We start from the raw sequence: 18,638 nt of genomic DNA, 5'->3' as shown, positions 1-18,638 counted from the left end.
GACATGCGACTGGACGGGTAGGCATTCAGGATATGGCCAGATAGAAATCCACTACAGTTGCCATGATAAAGGTCATGCTCAAGGATGAATCTGAAAAAAGTGAGTGTTGAGGCAAAAATTAGAGACCTGAGGAAAAAATCTGGGACAACTCAAGTGTCAAGGAATCAGATCAGGAAGAAAAGTCACTGAATTAGAGGCAAGTGAGATAAGGATGTCTGTAATGCCTTAGCTATAAAGGAGATTTAAAATACGAGTGGGAGGTCAACAATGTCGAACACTGCAGTAAATTGGAGGAGGATTTTTAAAAGTTTAATAGAATTGGAAGGAAATAAATTTCTGGTGACCTCAATAAGAGATTTTCCAGAGTATGCATTCCCTTTTTTATGCATTTGCTTGTCCCTGTTTTCATTGCGTTAATGCATAACCATACTACTTTCTATTTCCTTACCTGAAATCGAATGTAGATTTTTTTGTTTCTTTAAATTAAAGTGTAGCATAAACCTTTCTGTATTTTCCTTTATGAGCTATGGGCATGTAAGATATTTGGTCTGTTATAGTTTAAAATATTTGATGTAATTAAGATTAAATCATATATGTCATATATTTTCCACTAAATAATTGTATCTATCACAAGCAAAGTCTTAATACATTTAAAAGTAAATTGTGTTAGCATATTTATTTGCTCAGAAAATATATGCACACTTGGATTTTGGTAGTTTGTTTTATATCTGTTGATAAAATTGAGAATTCGGTAATCATTTCTCTAGATGATATATACTTAAAGATATAATTGCCATATTTTTCTACAGAGAACCTAAGACATTGATATGTTCTGATACTGACCATTCTATCTAATGTCTGGCAAACTGATAAATAAATATTTGTAAAATGTTTCACTAAGGTACAGTTATTGATTCTATATGGCACTTAGTTTTATAAAGTATACATTTAAAGTTATTTTTAGATTAAAAGAAGAAATGTCACTGTTCACTTTACTGAACTCTTCACTAATAGAAAAATAAAAAATTAATCTCAAAAACAAACAATTAGAAACATATTTTTTGATATGAGTATAAAACTTTTTCAGAGAAGATTGCCTTACATATTCTTTATTACTCTCTTTCCCTGACAATGTTCTTAAAAAGAATGGCTCATACAAAGTACTCTACTAACTTGTTTCTTTTACAGAAAAAATTATTACTTTGATTCTTTGGATATAGTCATATTATTATTTTTAATCTAACATATTTCTTCCTTGAAAAGATCATCAAAAAACATGATGTAATATAATTGTGTTTCGTGATAAACTACTGATAGTTCAACAGTTTATTCTCTAGATAGATTCACTTAAGAAAATAAGTTAAGAAAAAATATTTTCTTCTAAAATTTGTTTGATATAAAGTTAAAAAGTTGAATCTGCTACCCATTCTATGAAAATAGTATATTTTATTAAGTACTTGAAAAATACATGTCTAGAATTATTATATTCAAAAAGATATAACAAGTAATAAGAAAAATAAGAATATAAAGTTGATGTTTCAATAAATATTGAGGACTCAACTATGTAATATAGAAAACATATATTTTAGGTAATTCATATTCATTGAAAGTATAGCTAAATGTTGCTAAATTAATTAAATAATTAATAACTATTAATAAACTAAATTTTCAAAAGTCCAAAATGTAAAAGTAATTGATTGTGACAATACCCCATAATAAAAAGCTGCTGCATAATTTCCTAAATCTGTTTTTTTAAGTATATTCTATAAGATGACACATACAGATGATAAACATATAGACATAAAGAGAGGTAAAGTTCCTCTTCATTGCACTCTTGTTAATATTTAGCAATTACACAATTTACATTATGGTCTAAATTTGAATGTTTGATTCTTTCAGGCTTGTTCTCAGCTCAGTATCTGACTATTTTGCTGCCATGTTTACAAGTGATGTTTGTGAAGCCAAGCAAGAGGAGATCAAGATGGAAGGCATAGACCCCAATGCTCTCTGGGACCTTGTTCAGTTTGCATATACAGGTATAATAAATGAATTATAGTTTCACTTAAATGTCTTGTAAATTTCAGTTTTTAAATATGGCATTTAAATCTTAAATTTTTTAACTTGGCTGTTTCCAATCGTAGTGAACATGTTTTTCACATTTTGCATAATTCTGTTCACAATTTACTTCCCACTAACTTCCTTCTTCATATCACAGAATACTAATGGCATCCATTACAATAAGTTATTAAAAAATTCATGTATTTAATTTTTATGTGAAAAGCCAATGGGAAAATCAGACTTTTACTCAGCACTACAATTACAATATATTCCTACACCTCACTTTCTTTCAAATGTATTTAAAACCTGCATTTAAAAGTAAATATAATGCTAGAATGAGCCTGGGAGATGATCAACAATGTTATCTATTGTCAAGTAAGAATTTTAATATATTCAGAAATAAGAATGGAAAAATATTCTAATTTTATTTTATTTTGAAAATGATGTCTTCAAATAAATTTCCTATTAAACTTTGCACTGTTTTATATTAGTGCATGTAAATAATTAAGCTAATAAGCAGAAACAAAGACTTAAAACTGTATTAGTATCAACTACAAATGGTCTGTGTTTAATTTTAATCTCCAGAACCACGTGGTTCTCCAGGAACCAAGGAAAATAGAACCAAAAAGCACAAAGTTGTGAAAAGTCCCTCAACCCCAGCTCCAATCACCAGATTTGTACCCCAATACTAAACAAAAACACAAAACAGATAACAATCAACAGCAACAACAACAAAAGAGCTTTTACTGGTAGGGGCTCTCAAGTGGTACTAGAATTTATTAGGCCTCTCAATTGTAGTCAATTACAGGACTCAAAAATATGTTGCTTCTAGGATCTTACACATGTCAAGGATTCTCAGTTCACTCCAGTGATGCTCTAGTATAGCTGGGTTCACGTGCTTTATTGCTTAGCGACATGCCAGGCATCAAACAACAAAAGATAACAGAAAAACATGTGTGTTAAGCCCAGCTGCCAAATTATGAGCTCCTTACTTTGGAGGACCTGATTTCTCATGAACTTTCATATACATGATTGCCTCTTTAATACATTTTTCTCACTTATAAAATATGAAAGAAGCTAATGTGTTTTCACTTAAAATAAAGATAAAGGACTAAGACAGAGGACAAGAGATTTCTAGTTTCTAAGGCTATCACAGCTGTTAAATTGAAGCAATTTACATTATTTAAATTAAGGTAACAGATTTGCCCAAATTCTATGGAATTCAACTGAGCTTAGATGTCAATGCCATATGTACTTTAACTTTCTTTTTGTGGGGGAGTTTTGGGCCACACTCTTTGACGCTCAGGGGTTACTCCTCCTGGCTATGCATTCAGAAATTGCTCCTAGCTTGGGGGACCATATGGGACACCTGAAGATCAACCTCCCTCGGTCTGTCCTAGGCTAGTGCTTTCAAGGCAGATGCCTTACCTCTAGTGCCACCACTCTGGCCTCTACTTTAACATTCTTGTAGGAGCAAAATAAAATGAGAAAAGCCCATCTGCCCTCTTTGGGACATCTGTGCTCTCCTGATGTTGGCAGTAAATGGAAATAGATCCCAGGTCGTTGAAAATATCTGGTTTATAAAAAAAAAAAAAAACTTATAAATGATTTGCCTTTCAAAGTGTTGAATAATTTGGGGCTGAATTGATAGCAAAATGGGTAGGGCATTTGCCTTATTTCAACAACTCAGGTTTGATCCCTGGCATCCTAGAAGTTTCCTGAGCATTCCAGGAATAATTTCTGAGACCAGAGACAGGAGTAGATGCTGAGTTCTGCCAGGTGTGCCCCAAAATAATTGTAATTTAAAATTATAAATGTTCTAAAGTCAATGGTTTTTTTTTTATTTTATTGAGACCAATGTGATTACAAGTCTTTCACAATTATATTAAGGTACATAGTGAGAGTGAATTAGGGCAACTCCCACACCAGTGATTACCTACCTCCACCACTGCTCTCAGCATGCATTCCGTACCTCTGCCCATATCCCCTGGTCTGCTAATGTAATAGGTCCCTTTTGTGTATAGTTTGTTGTGGTTTGGGTCTCTTGATTCTATTGTCATTAGCTTTGAGTTGGGTATTTAAGACTGATCATTTTTTATTTCCACTCAATGCTTATTGAACATTGACTCATTGACAGCTTTGCCCCTGGTACTATCCACTTTTTTTATTTCTCAGTTTGTAGGGAGACATAGAAATGAGGCAGAACAAGATGGTTCATGTTGTATGGTTCTGATTTAAAAAAAGGAAAGAAAGAAAGAGGACAGGACCCCTGTTTAGGAGCTGTAAATATTAATTAAAAAAGAGGGGGCTTTTATGGTGATTTTATCTTTTTGCATAGGGACATCAAGTATTGGGGAAATTAGAAAGAAAATTCCCTTGGCCTAAGAGATACAAAATTTCTCCACTATTGAAGCTTACTGTCATTAATGTCAGTAATTAATTTAATTAATGTCATTACTGTCATTATTGTCACTTACACACTTAGAATCTATTCATTATTGAACCCTAAAGTCTTTCTTTGTGGTTCCAGGAAATGTTCTTCTCACTTGTGATTATCAAAGTCAGCCCTCTATAATTGGAGATCTTAGTTTTTGCACAGATCCTAGGTCAAAGTCTAAAACAGAGTCTTTCTTTATGGTTCCAGAAGTTCTGCTCAGTCACAGTTGTAGTAGTCAGTCTTCCATATTTAATGTTCTTGGTTTTTTCACCAAAGAATGTAGTGTCTTCTGATATAATCTCACCACTAGGTGATAGGATAGGGCAACCCGCCCTTAGATCAAGTTGCTATTTCCTCCTTGACAAGGTGTCAACGAACCTATTTGTCAATGAACCTATTTTGGACAAGTTGGTACCATAGCAGTATTAAAGACTTGCCCGGGGAAAATTACTTCCTGGTGATGCTGCAGGGAACTTGCCAGTTCTAAGGTTGGGATCTGGAGTTCCAGGATGGACAGTCGATGTTTGATCACATGAGGTCTAAGTCTAGTCCCCATGACATATATTCAGGGTGGAAGGCTCTCCTATATTATAAAATTTAAGGGTTCTTATCTCTAGGAGATAAGAATTTGTTTCTATTCACAACATTTTCCCTATTTGATAGTGCCTTATGCACTATTTGTGTATTTGGGGGTACAAATACAAGCTATACAATCCCTGGTTTTGGCCTGAGCTTTTATCCCAAGCAAGACTATTCTACTATGATTTCATACTAAGCTGAACCAAAACAAGCAAAAACAAAATTTAAATTTAAAGAAACAAAAAGGAAAAACAAACGAACAACCAAAAAAAATGGGATGGAGTATATTACGTTTACATTTGGAAATAAAAACAGTAAGAGGTATGCTATTAAGAAATTAAACATACAAGGAAAATATAGATATCTCCATTATGTCTTTGAGATAGTTTTTTATGGGGGGGGATGAAATCCAGGGCACAGTTTTGTCCCACACCATGGTCTTCTTGAGTCTGAGAAATGGTTTGCAGCCATTAAGTGCTGCAGGTGTCTTGCATCTCAGTATCTTTAGTGGGGAGCAAATCCTTCACAAGAGAAAAGTGGGAGCACGAGTGGCTGAATAGAAATATGAAACAAATGGAACCACACACAGAATATGTGGGGTCAACACGTCTTCTGGCAGGAGTGCGACAAGTTTATTTTCCAAACGGGTTTTTATAGGGGAAAGCCAGTCACAGGTTCAGAGAAGGGTGTTTACAATGACAAAGCAAAGTTAATTTTGAGTTGCAAAAGAAAAAGTTACACTCAGGGCGGCTTTTAACAAAAAACCTCATGCAAAACAAGGGTTAGGTGGAAGTAGAAAATATCTAAGAACTTGATCTTCACTGGGCTGGGCTCTATTGTTTTAGAGGTCAAGTAAAGGAAGAAGCCAAATCCCATAAATTGTGTTTCCCTATTTCTAAAGGGGAGTCAATAGCACAAGGTCTGCTTTCTGGTTTCTCCTTGATTACCAGAAACTACAGTTGTAAGGACATATTTGAAAAAGAGAAAAAGAAAACATTGTCTTTGCTTTTAGGGCTAAATATTATCTAGAAAAGGGGTTCTCTTAGTAGTATTTGGTGCTGGAATTTCTGAGCCAAATTATTTGATAGAGGCCACAATTTTGCCTGAGATTTACAAAGGAGAGATAGCCAAATAATGACTGAAAATGTAATGCCAAGCATCGCTTCGGAAATTCCTCAACCATCCATGCAGGGGAAAAAGGCATCCACAGCGGGAGGAACCCGTGGGGGTTATTTCAGTTCTCCTCACCAGGAAAATCTGAGGATACATCTGGTGGGCTGAGCTCCCCTAGAAATTTCTGTATGCCGTAGCAGTAAAGGTTTAGGTAGTGTTTTCGAGGTGGGAATCACTCTGGAGCTGAGTCCAGTAGCAAGCAATGGAGAGAGGATGGAGAAAGAGGGTCACGTGAATTGCTTCAGCAAGAGTAGTAGTTGCAGCTTCTTGCCGGGGCAAGAGATGAGGGGTTGAGAGGATGTCCTTTCACTTTGGGATTCAAGTGGCAGGTGGACAGTAGGGCACGTGGACAGTCCCAGTAACTAAGAAGTTAAGAACTGAGGATGAAGAAGGTTAAATAGGGAGAGATAACAGATCAGAATTGTGGAAGTGAACTTAACGGTGATGGGGGAGAAGGGATAATACATAAGAGGAACTTTATATATTATAGGCATTGATTGTTTACTATATAGATTAGGCAAACATAGAGGAGTCCACTGCACACTAACTCATGCCCAATTGTAGACAGACAGTATAGATTATTCATAGGTTGTGGTTGGAGTCCTGACCCTTAGAGTGTGGGCCAGAGTGCTTAAAGAATAATTGAATTAATAAAAAATAGATAAAAAGTAGATTAAGAGAAAGAAGAAAAGAATGAATAAAGAAATATAGGCAAATAAATAATTTAGCCAGCACATCAGTGAGAAAAAGTTTTTTTAATTTCTAGGGACTTCATCAATAGCAGGGATGAACTTTGCTAAATTTTAGCATAAACATAATTTTCATGTCTAGAGTGCTAAGCAATATGAAAACCATCATGAGCACTATAAGAGGAGTTGTGATATTCTCTGTAGTAACCTCCCCTCTGTCTTGTGCATTGAGGTTCCTTTTCTGAAAGTAAACTGACAGTGTGTGTATTATGCTATAATAGTATCATAATTTGAATTGAAGAAGGATAAAAAAGAAGAGAAGTAAAACTACAAAATAAGTTAATAAAAGCAAAAAATAAAATTTTAAAAATGAGAAGGGATAATAGTAATTTGCAAAAACATACTTAATGAGTGGGACCTGAAACATAAGTTTAAGTCAGTGTCATTTTTAAAAAGAATATTAAAGGTTTAACCTTTGGAAAAAGGTAGTCTAAATTATAAAATACTGAGAAAATGCTGAAGACTACCCTGGTAATTTTCAGTTCATTTACAATCTGAAACAATAAAATAGAGGATCATTGGCCTCCCAGCAAAAGATGGCAAATATAATGATATATTTGTCTTCTTGAAGAGAAAGAATCAAGAAACTTACATTTTAGAAATCCTTTAAGCAATAGAAACCATTGATCCAACACTATACCGTCATGCATGGTTAGGCAGACTTACGTTTTTCATGTACAGAGCTCGTTCAAGAAACACTCCTCAAAGTACAGTGCAAAGTTAGAAGGAGTTTTAAAGCTCCCTGATGAATGCAGTGACCCATATTGGCACATATTTATATCTGACAAAGAAGAAACAAAGCTGACCTTTAATTGTCATTGCCATTTTGGCCTAGTTGCAAGATCCGTGACAGTTAAAGAAACTAATTTCAGTGTATAAAAATGTGTGAGACAATAAAATATCTTGCATGGAGGTTTTAGTGGCTTTTTTCATAGTTATGATCTGAAGCATATACCTTGTTTTTCATGCTACATATAACTTAAATTATAAAGATAGATCAAGTGTGCAGTAGCACAGAAAAGAAAGAATAGGAAATATTTGTATATGCATCAGATTATCCAGTTTGCTAGGTAACCTCTAATTTTTTTCTCTCATAGAAAGTTAAATAAAATTTCAGATGGTCAGTCATATTGGAAAATAATTTTCTTTTTTTTTTGGAAAATAATTTTCTTAAATTTTGAGGTTAGTGAGCCTTTGGAAACAGTAATGATTTTTAATTATATAAAAATCAAATTACTTCTTTGCTATACATGTTATCTGTCAAAATAGATGTATGGATACTTAATTATTTGATTAGATAAGTATATGAGATATCTATAAAGAATAGATTTAAAAGATTCACATGTAGGCAATCTAATTACCTGAGAAGTTAAGGAAAATGTATTAAGTAGAAGAGAATGATTTTTGGGAAGGTTAAACTACATATGGTAGCACATTCAGGGTTGAGTACTGCCACTGCAGTCAGAAATTACTCATGGCAGGCTTACGGGACCATATGGGAAACCAGGGATCAAACCCATGTGGGCTGCAATTAAGGTGAGTGCGCTATAAGCCCTGGAATGAATATTTTACTGAGATAAGATTCAATTATTATAGTATTTTAAAATTGATTTTAATAGGTATGTTTTTCTTTAAATGATTTAATTAAAATTTATAAATGTAATGTTTTTGGAATGAATCCATCTCCATATTTCTTTCTTCCTATTTCAGCAAATTACTATGAGAAATAAATAGACTGGAATCTAGGAATTTCTATTAAAACTAAAGTAAATATTTATATATTATTTTTGATGAATGTGAAGAGTGGTTGTAAAACAAAGGATCATTTCAGTGGTGGTAATATTCAAAAGGGTTACCTATTTTTATATTATAAAATTATGTAAAGGGTAATATTGGTAATAAGTGAGATAGAATAAAAATAAGCAACTAAGGGCTGGAGCAGTGGCACAGAGGTAGGGCGGTTGCCTTGCAAGCAGCTGACCTAGGACAGACCACAGTTTGATCCCCCAGCATTGCATACGGTCCCCCAAGCCAGGAAAGATTTCTGAGTTCATAGCCAGGAGTAACCCCTGAGTGTCACCTGGTGTGGCTCAAAAACCAAAAAAAAAAAAAAAAATGTTATCAAGGGCATCCAGATAGAAAAGGAAGAAGTAAAAAAATCACTTTTTTGCAGATGACATGGTAATATATTTAGAAAACCTTAAAGACTCTGCCAAAAAGTTCCTAGAAACAATAGATTTATATAGCAAAGTGGCAGGCTACAAAATTAACATGCAAAAATTAATGGCCTTTTTATACACTAATAATGATAGAGAAAAAATGAACATTAAAAAAGATTCCCCTTCACATTAGTGTCACACAACTCAAATATCTTGGAGTCAACTTAACTAAAGAGGTGAAGGACCTATACAAAGAAAACTACAAAACACTGTTTCAAGAATAAAAGAGAACAAAAGAAGATGGAGACATATACCCTGCTCATGATTGGCAGGATTAACATCCTAAAATGGCAACACTCCTCAAAGCATTGTATAGATTTAATGCAATCCTTCTAAAGATAGCCATAACATTTTTCAAATAAGTGGATCAAACACTCCTGAAATTCATTTGGAACAATAAACACCCACGAATAGTTAAGCAATCCTTGGGAAAAGAAATATGGGAGGCATTACTTTCCCTAATTTTAAATTGTAATATAAAGTAATAGTTATCAAAACAGCATGGTATTGGAATAAAGCTAGATCATCAGATTAATATAATAGACTTGATAATCAGAGGATGTTCCCCAGACATACAATCATTTAATTTTTGATAAAGGGGCAAGAAGTCCAAAGTGGAGCAAGGAAAGCCTATTCAACAAGTAGTCTTGGCACAACTGGTTAGTCTCTTGAAAAAAAAAAAAGAGAACTCAGACCCCAGCTAACACCATGCACAAAGGTGCAATACAAATGGATTAAAGACCTTGATATCATGCCTGAAACAGTAAGGTATATAGAAGAACACGTAGGTAAAACACTTCATGGCATAGAAACTAAAGACTTCTTCAAGGATAAAACAGCATTCTCCAAACAATTGGAAGTAGAGATAAACAGATGGAAATATATTAAGCTGAGAAGCTTCTGCACCTCAAAAGAAAGAGTGCCTAGGAAACAAGAGCCACCCATTGAATGGGAGAAACTATTCACCAAATACCCATCAGATAAGGAACTAATATCCAAATATAAATGGGACTGACAGAACTTTACAAGAAAAAACATCTAACACCATCAAAAAAATGGGGAGAAAAAATGAACAAGCACTTACTCAAATTAAAAATACAAATGGCCAAAAGATACATGAAAAAATGCTCCACATAACTAATCATCAGGGAGATGAAAATCAAAAAAACTATGAGGTATCAGCTCACACCACAGAGACTGACACACATCACAAAGACCAAGAACAATAAGTGCTGACAGGGATGTGGAGAGAAAGGATCTTTCATTCACTACTAGTGGGAATGGATCTAGTTCAGCCTTTATGGAAAACAATATGGATATTCCTCAAAAAACCCCTGGTATATCCAGTTATACCAATCCTAGGGATATACCCTATGAAAAAACTATGGTATATACACAAAGGAATATTATGCGGCCTTCAGGAGAGATGAAGTCATAAAATTTTCTATATATAGATGTACATGGACACTATTATGCTGAGTGAAATCAGTCAGATAGATAGACACAGAATAGTCTCACTCATCTATGGGTTTTAAAAAATTAAAAACTTTACTGTTATAATCCTAGAGACAATAGAGTTAAGGTCTGGAAGGACTAGCTCACAATAAAAAGCTCACCACAGCGTGGTGAATGCTGTTAGGGGAATAACTACACTAACAACTAACATGACAATGTTAATGAATGAGAAAAGTAGAATGCCTGTTTCTAATACAGGCAAAGTTTGGGGAGGTGGGAGGAGGGCATTGGTTGTGGGAAGACTGCACTGGTGAAGGGGGGCATTCTATTTATGACTAAAACCCAACTACAATCAGGCATGTTATTATGGTGCTTAAATAAATCATTTATTTAAAAATTACATTGTTTTTCTAAATACTTAGTCCTTGGTTTAAATCATTTCAATATTTTTCCTCATAAAATTTTTATAGTATTAAGTTTATAGTTTTAATCCTTATGTTCCCCATTTATCAAAATCAGAAAGATCTCCATTTAAACTATTGTTTTTTAAAATAATTTCTTTTCACAATTATATAGTAAATTTAAAGCTTGACTACTTAATTAAATTCAAGATATGAACAATTACAAGCTTGTACATTATTCCAAAATAAATTCATAATTCAATGCACAATATTTAAGCACGTTGCATGAAGAATGTCAGATTAGACTAGACTGTAAAAATGAGACTATAAGAAAAGAACAGAACCATTCAAGTTGCATCCAGATAGATCAAGCTAGAGGAAATCATTCTCAGTGAACATAGAAAAAAAGGAAAGGTACAGTTAAAGAATGATCAACCTCATATGTAGAACTTACAATACATAGCAAGGTAGGAACAAAAGGTCAGTGACAATACAATAGAACTAACACAATTAATTGAGTTGGTGAGATAAAAGGGAGGTTTAGTGATCTTGGGGGAAGGAGGTTTATGCATCAAATATACACTAGTAAATGATGTGGTGTTGTAATAATATACATAAGATATTATTATGAACAGTATTATAAACCATAGAACCTCAGTCAATAAAAAATAAATACATTGAGACAATTGGCTAAGAGTCAAATATCATAAACATTTAAATGAATTGTATAATTATTAGAACATTTGGAGCAGGACAAAGTTTAAAATCTCTCCACATTTTCTTTTATTTTATTGGCAGTGTTTCCCAAACTCTCTTAGTTTTCTTTTCTGTTTTCAAAAAATAATTAGTTTTGTGCACCTGCAGATATCACTTTCCTTTAATCAGACAAGTAGAGATGACTTATAGTTGAATCTGATGTTATTATAACCTCCTTCATATCTCTATTTCTCACTCTCTCTCTCTCACACACACAAAACAACAAACACACAGATGCACTGCTTCACCCTGGGACTTACTGACATCTTGGGAAATATTGTTTTAAAAATATATTTTTTTAGGATTTCTTGCTACTTTATCAAAAATTAGGTGTGGTATATCTGCGGAATATTTTCCGAGTACTCAAGCCTATTCCACTGATCATGGAACAGGGAAGGCCTTTTTAATAAGTAGTGTTGGCACAACTGGTTAGCCACTTGTAGAAAAGCGTATGTAGACCTCCAGCTAACACCTTGTACAAAGGCAAAATCCAAATGGATTAAAGACCTAGATATCAGACCTGAAAACATAAAGCATATAGAACAACATGTAGGTAAAACACTCCATGACATTGAGACTAAAGGCATCTTTAAGGAGGAAACAGCACTCTCCAAACAAGTGAAAACAGAAATAAACAGATGGGACTATATTAGACTGAGAAGCTTCTGCACCTTAAAGGAAACAGTGCCCAGGATACAAGAGCCACCCACTGAGTGGGAGAAACTATTTACCCAATACCCATCAGATAAGGGGCTAATATCCAAAATATACAAGGCACTGACAGGACTTTACAAGAAAAAATAATCTAACCCCATCAAAAAAAATGGAGAAAAAAAATGAACAGACACTTTGACAAAAAATAAATACAAATGGCTAAAAGGCACATGAAAAAATGCTAATATCAGAGAGATGCAAATCTCACACCACAGAGATTGGTGCACATCACAAAGAATGAGAACAAGCAGTGCTGGCGGGGATGTGAAGAGAAAGGAACTCTCATTCCACTGCTGGTAGGAATGCCATCTATTCCAACTGCGATGGAAAGCGATGGAAAGCGATATGGAGATTCCTCCAAAAGCTGAAGTTGAGTTCCCATAGGATTCAGCTATACCACTCTTAGGAATCTACTCGAGGAACACAAAAATACAATACAAAAATCTTTTCCTCACACCTATATTCATTGCAGCCAGACTCTGGAAACAGCCTAGATGCCCTGCAATAGATGAATGGCTAAAGAAACTGTGGTACATATATACAATGGAATATTATGCAGTCATCAGAAGAAATGAAGGCATGAAATTTTCCTATACATGGATGTATATAGAATCTATCATGCTGATTGAAATAAGTCAGAGGGAGAGAAACACAGAATGGTCTCATTCATCTATGGGTTTTGAGAAAAATAAAAGTCATATGTGTAATGATTCTCAAAGACAAAATAGAGGAAGACTGGAAGGTCCAGCTGACAACATGAAGCTCACCACAGAGAGTGATGGGTGCAGTCACAGAAAAAATTACACGGAGAACCATTATAACAAAATGTGACTGAATGAGGGAAGTAGAAAGCCTGTCTAGAGTACAGGCCGGTGTGTGGATGGAGAGGAGGTACACTTGGGACATTGGTGATGGGAATGTTGCACTGGTGAAGGTTTTTTTTAATATATAAAATGCTAAGTAATAATAAAAAATATAAATTATTTAAAGAAAAGGAGTACATACCTTCACCAGGTATCTGATAAATAAAAATATATTATTAGTGAAAGAGAATTATGCATATCACTTTACCTCCTTAAAATATATAATTTTGCAAGCCTTAAAAATGTATATTTGCATACTTCACCTACCACCAAAGTGCTTCTATTCATGGACAAAGCCTGTAGGACATTTCATCTTTTGAACCTTTTCCCTTACTTCTTTAAACAGTTCAACATTTTTATTAGTATCAAAGGTTTTATTTAGGTTAGTTGCTTTATTGTTTTGCTTATAAGCCACACATGTGTAGGAACATTCAGTACTTGTCTTTGTCCTAAAAAGATTACAAAGGATTCCAAAATCTAATACATGCCTGATCTCACCTTGTTTTCAAAAGCAATAATATCTATCACCTTTCAGTATATGACATTCTTAGCCCTGTAATGGCAAAACCTTTAAATTACCCTAAAACCATTTTCTGTAAAAAAAAAAAAAAAAACAGACCCTCTGGTTTGTAATGTTATTCATCCATCTATTCATAAAAGATATTGATGTAATATATTTAATTTTAATTAAACCTGATATTTACAATGTGACTTAAATGCGACCTAAAATTATTGTGTAGTTTAGAAGAATATTGAGTAAATTATATACATACTTTCTTATTACTTAACTTTTAAAATTGGAGATATATTGAACTGTATAAATTCTACCCTACTCATTATATATTTGCAGATTAATATTTAATATGGACAAGTATGCAAGGTAAGGCAGATACTCTTTTGGGGGAGGATGGAGAGAGAGGTTTCTCAGGGCTTAGTCCAGGCTCAATTTTTAGGAATTATTGCTGATTGTGCTTTAGGGAATATATGCAAATCTGAATCTTTCTAACTCTTCAAGATACAAGCCTTTTTTACTTCACTTAATTTATATTACAAAAAAAGCACTAAAAAGTCAAAAGGAGGAAGAGGAGAGATAATACAGCAATTAACATATGCCTTTATGTTCATTGAAACTAGTTTAATTTCTAGGACAGTATTGCTTATACCCCAACAACACAGATTGTATACATGAAGGCTCAATCACTGTCAGAGTAAAATCTGATGGCCTCTGAGCACAAAGAGGTTGTCTCTAATAGTACCTAACTCAAGAAGGACCATATCCTCAAACCCAAGCATCAAATTTCAATTAAAACTGGAAATGGCAGGCTTCTTGACAATTTGTTGACAGTTTTTGGTATAACATAAATTTATGTAAATAGAATAGTATTTATTCATTATAGAACAGTTATTGAACATTTGAAGGTTACTTTATTTTATGTGTGTATATGCATTTCAGCTCTGGATCCAAACAAATGATCACAATATGGCATTTAAAGAGAAAATAAAATATATGTATATATTTGAAAAAAATATTATGAGGTCCAATATAATTATGTTACCTCCAGAAAAAATGTTAGAATTTGTATTTCTTTTTTGTTTGTTCACCTCTTATATTTTATTTAATATCATTAGTTACTTGGAGATAAATTAAGAAATATACTATACTTATATACTTGGAGATGACTAAGAAAATAGAGTTCAAAAATATATGGGATTTGGGACTGGAAAGCTATTAGCAAAGTATCAGGTGCTGTAGAGATAAGGATAAATAAATTTTAAATAAAGGATCTGTCCATCTCACACTGGTCTTAAAAAGAGGGGTAGGAAATGAAACTGCCACTGGCAAATCTTTATTCATACTGAAGAGCAAAATTCTTACTTAAAAAATAGGTTTTGTGTTACTACTGGCATTAATGACAGTCTTAACTAATGCTCAGAAATAGTAAGATAGATTCTGGCTAGTGCCAAGCATTTGAATGATGGGAATAAACCATATACACATAGGAGGTGAAATGATTAAAGTGCTGCTTTATTATTAAATGGTATTGCCAATTATTTGTAGCCTGGACTGAACATTCTAAACCCCTTCAGAATTTTTATTGTAATTAAAAGTCAAGTATTGTCTCAACTTTATTATTGGCTTAATTCAAATGGCATAAATTATGCAAGCACATTAGTACAATATTAGTTTTATACTTAGAGATTTTACAAAACAAAAATGTTCTGTTCTCAGTTTATAAGTTGAGTTTTAAAGATTGGTCTTAAATATAATTTTAACCCTTAATTTAAATAATGATAAAGTAATTTTACAGTTGGTGAAATACCCTATATTTCATAAAGAAAATATATAAATAGCAAAAATATAAATAAAATAAAATAATGTAATGCCATCTTAACCCTGGCATCAATAATTTTAATAAGACATATGAAAATAAATTTTAGGGTATGATTTTGTTATATTTTATTAAATATTTATTAGATAAATGATTAAAATACATGCATATTTGTGTATATCATCTTTTGTTGTTTTTCTTGAACTTTATGATGTGGAATAATATATATATATATATATATATATATATATATATAAAATTTAGCATAGCTTTTTAACCTGTGCAAATTTGCTACTTTATATATTTTTTAGTATTTATCATGTATCTCATTCATATCAGTATATTATATCTTATTTGTTTTATAAATAATTTTGAGGTAGGCAATTAATCAAATTTTATTGCCAAATAGAAATGAAAATAATTTGTGAATGACCAAAGCACTATATAAATACCCTGATTTCGACATTCATGATTATAAAATCTTTCAATTTTTTAATTCTTATTTAATATTATTATTAAATAGAAATAATTGCTTTTTTGCCTGAACTATATAGTACAGTGGATAGGTCCATTGCCTTGCTTGCATGCAGGGCAGAACCTATTCTATCCTTGGCTTTGATTATGTCCCTGGGACCCTAATCAGGGCATAAATGTCCAACCAGGAGAAAGTCCTGAGCTCTGACAGAGTGTGGCCCTAAAGCAAAGGAACAAACATGTACAATTTTTTCACTTATGCAAAAGTAATACATACATAAAAATTCCTTTATCTTTTTATTTTATATTTTTGATTTGTTTTGGAAGCCATGCCTAATTTGTTTAGAGCACTCTCTCAGCACCAGTTCATTGATGATTTGTGGAGCACTCCAGGAAGCCATTCAAGGTGCCAGGGATCCAACCCAGCTCTGTTGGCTGTACTGTTTCTCCATCTTTAATTTTCTTTTATAATTGGTACTTTTCTGTCTCAAACTGAAGCTTGAAACTTCCCCAATAGGAAATAGCAAGAAACTAAAAAAAAAAAAAAAAAAAAAAAAAAAAAAAAAGGTGATTATAGATCTTTTCTTAGTATTTAACATAATTTTCTGTGTTTGTGCAAAAATAGACATGGACCCTTAGATGTCCTATGTTTTATTCAGATAGCAGACATTTTAAATCAATATATTATGTCACCTAAGTAAGAATATGAATATGTTCTCTAAATAAACCTGGAACCATTTGTGAATAATAATAATAATGACAATAATAATGGTAATGATGAATAAATCAAATAAATAAAAATTTACTTTTCTATTAGGAGTATTTATGTATCTTTAGGTTCACTTTAAAGTTTAATAGCTGGTAGAGTTTTGCCTTTATACTGTCTAAGTCTGTCAGAAAAATGGCCAGTTTATAAGTATAAAGAAATATATCATGCATGAGGTAGCTCAATTTCTGTGCATTCAACCTCAACTTTCACTAATATTCCATTTGTGCCTTCTAGCTTATACAAATGGATCATTTCATTTGATATATTCCAAGTTTAAAAGATAGAATTTTTCTTTTTTGAAATAAACAATTTTGTATGATGAATTTATACCCAAATACTAAAACTAACTTTTAATATTTTATAAGTTTTAAATAATTTTAACTTTAATGATCATTCCTCAAATAAACTTAAAAATTCCAAAGATTGGGGCCAAAGAGATAACACAGCAGTATGGCGTTTGCCTTGCACCCAACCAACCCAGGACTGATGATGGTTCGAATCCCGGCATTCCATATCTTCTCCCCCGAGCCTGCCAAGAGTGATTTCTGAGCCCAGAGCCAGGAGTAACACCTGAGCACTGCTGGGTGTGAGCCAAAACTTAAACCGCCCCCTCAAAAAAAACAAAGATATTCCAAAGATTTTCACCTTTTCTTGATTAAAAGAATGAAAAATGCACTTCTAAACTTAATATTATAATACAAATCAATGTAGTCACAGTAAATGAATTATAAATTTAGATTAATCATTTGATATATTACTTTAATATATAACTTTAATATATACTATACTTTATATATTGCTAATCTTTTAAAGCTGATCAGAACCAGGAGTAACCCTTAAGTACCAGTAGTTGTGGCCCAATACTCTCTGATAAATATTTGTCTCTGTAGCTGATGGGGCTGCGAGGCCTGGTTGAGTTTACAACCAAGCCTGGGAGTGACTTCTCAGAGTGAGACAGGAAGATGGAAGACAAGTGCGTAGAGTCAAAGATCAGATTTTCCAGGAAAAACTTTGGGAAGACTGCTCTTTTATGGGGAAATGGGATAATTATAGAGAAGAGTGCACAATAGGACAGGTGAGATTGCCCATGTGTGGGAAGGTTTGGAGAAAGTGAAGGTCATTAGTTGTTGCTCATTAGTCAAGAGGTGTTTTTTAGAGGTGCAATGTTCCAAGTCAGCTGAAGTGGCTTAGAGGAAGTCAGGATGTGGGTCTCACCCAAATGCCAGGGGTTCCATCTTGATTAGTGCTCAGCTCCCCTGATGGGTCTTCCACAACTTACACAGTGCCTTTTTCGAGGATCACTTTAGAGGGCAAAAGGAGTCATCCATTGATCAGGGTGGCCATTTGCAGCAAAATTTGTTCTGTCTTTTACAATGAGCACAAGTCCCTTGGGACAATTATATAAATTTGGTTATCTATAAAAAATATTCATGGGGCCAGAGCAGGGGTGGTGCAGGGTGTAAGATGTCTGCCTTGTGCACACTAGCCTAGGATGGACCTCTGTTTAACCCCATGAGTCCCATATGGTCCCTCAAGTCAGGGGCGATTTTCTGAGCACATAGCCAAGAGTAACCCCTGAGCGTCATGGGTGTAGCCCAAAAACCAAAAAAAAAAAATCATGATGAATGTTTTACAGTGTGAGCTAATAAATTCACTTAAAT

General features: G+C 33.4%; 1 protein-coding gene across 1 annotated transcript in view; it reads left to right on the top strand.

Annotated features, from left to right (window-relative positions):
• The window catches only part of KLHL1 (kelch like family member 1), a 317,531-nt gene that overhangs the window by 113,503 nt on the left and 185,390 nt on the right, over positions 1 to 18,638 (top strand). Inside the window, exon 3 of the mRNA XM_049779031.1 lies at positions 1,900 to 2,036. Within this exon, the coding sequence (XP_049634988.1) occupies positions 1,900 to 2,036 (137 nt within the window). The remainder of the gene's footprint in view (positions 1 to 1,899; positions 2,037 to 18,638) is intronic.

This window comes from Suncus etruscus, chromosome 8 (assembly GCF_024139225.1).
Source record: "Suncus etruscus isolate mSunEtr1 chromosome 8, mSunEtr1.pri.cur, whole genome shotgun sequence".
Classification (NCBI taxonomy): domain Eukaryota; kingdom Metazoa; phylum Chordata; class Mammalia; order Eulipotyphla; family Soricidae; genus Suncus; species Suncus etruscus.
The sequence above is the reverse complement of the archived record's forward strand: the minus strand, read 5'-3'. Positions and strand labels throughout refer to the sequence as shown.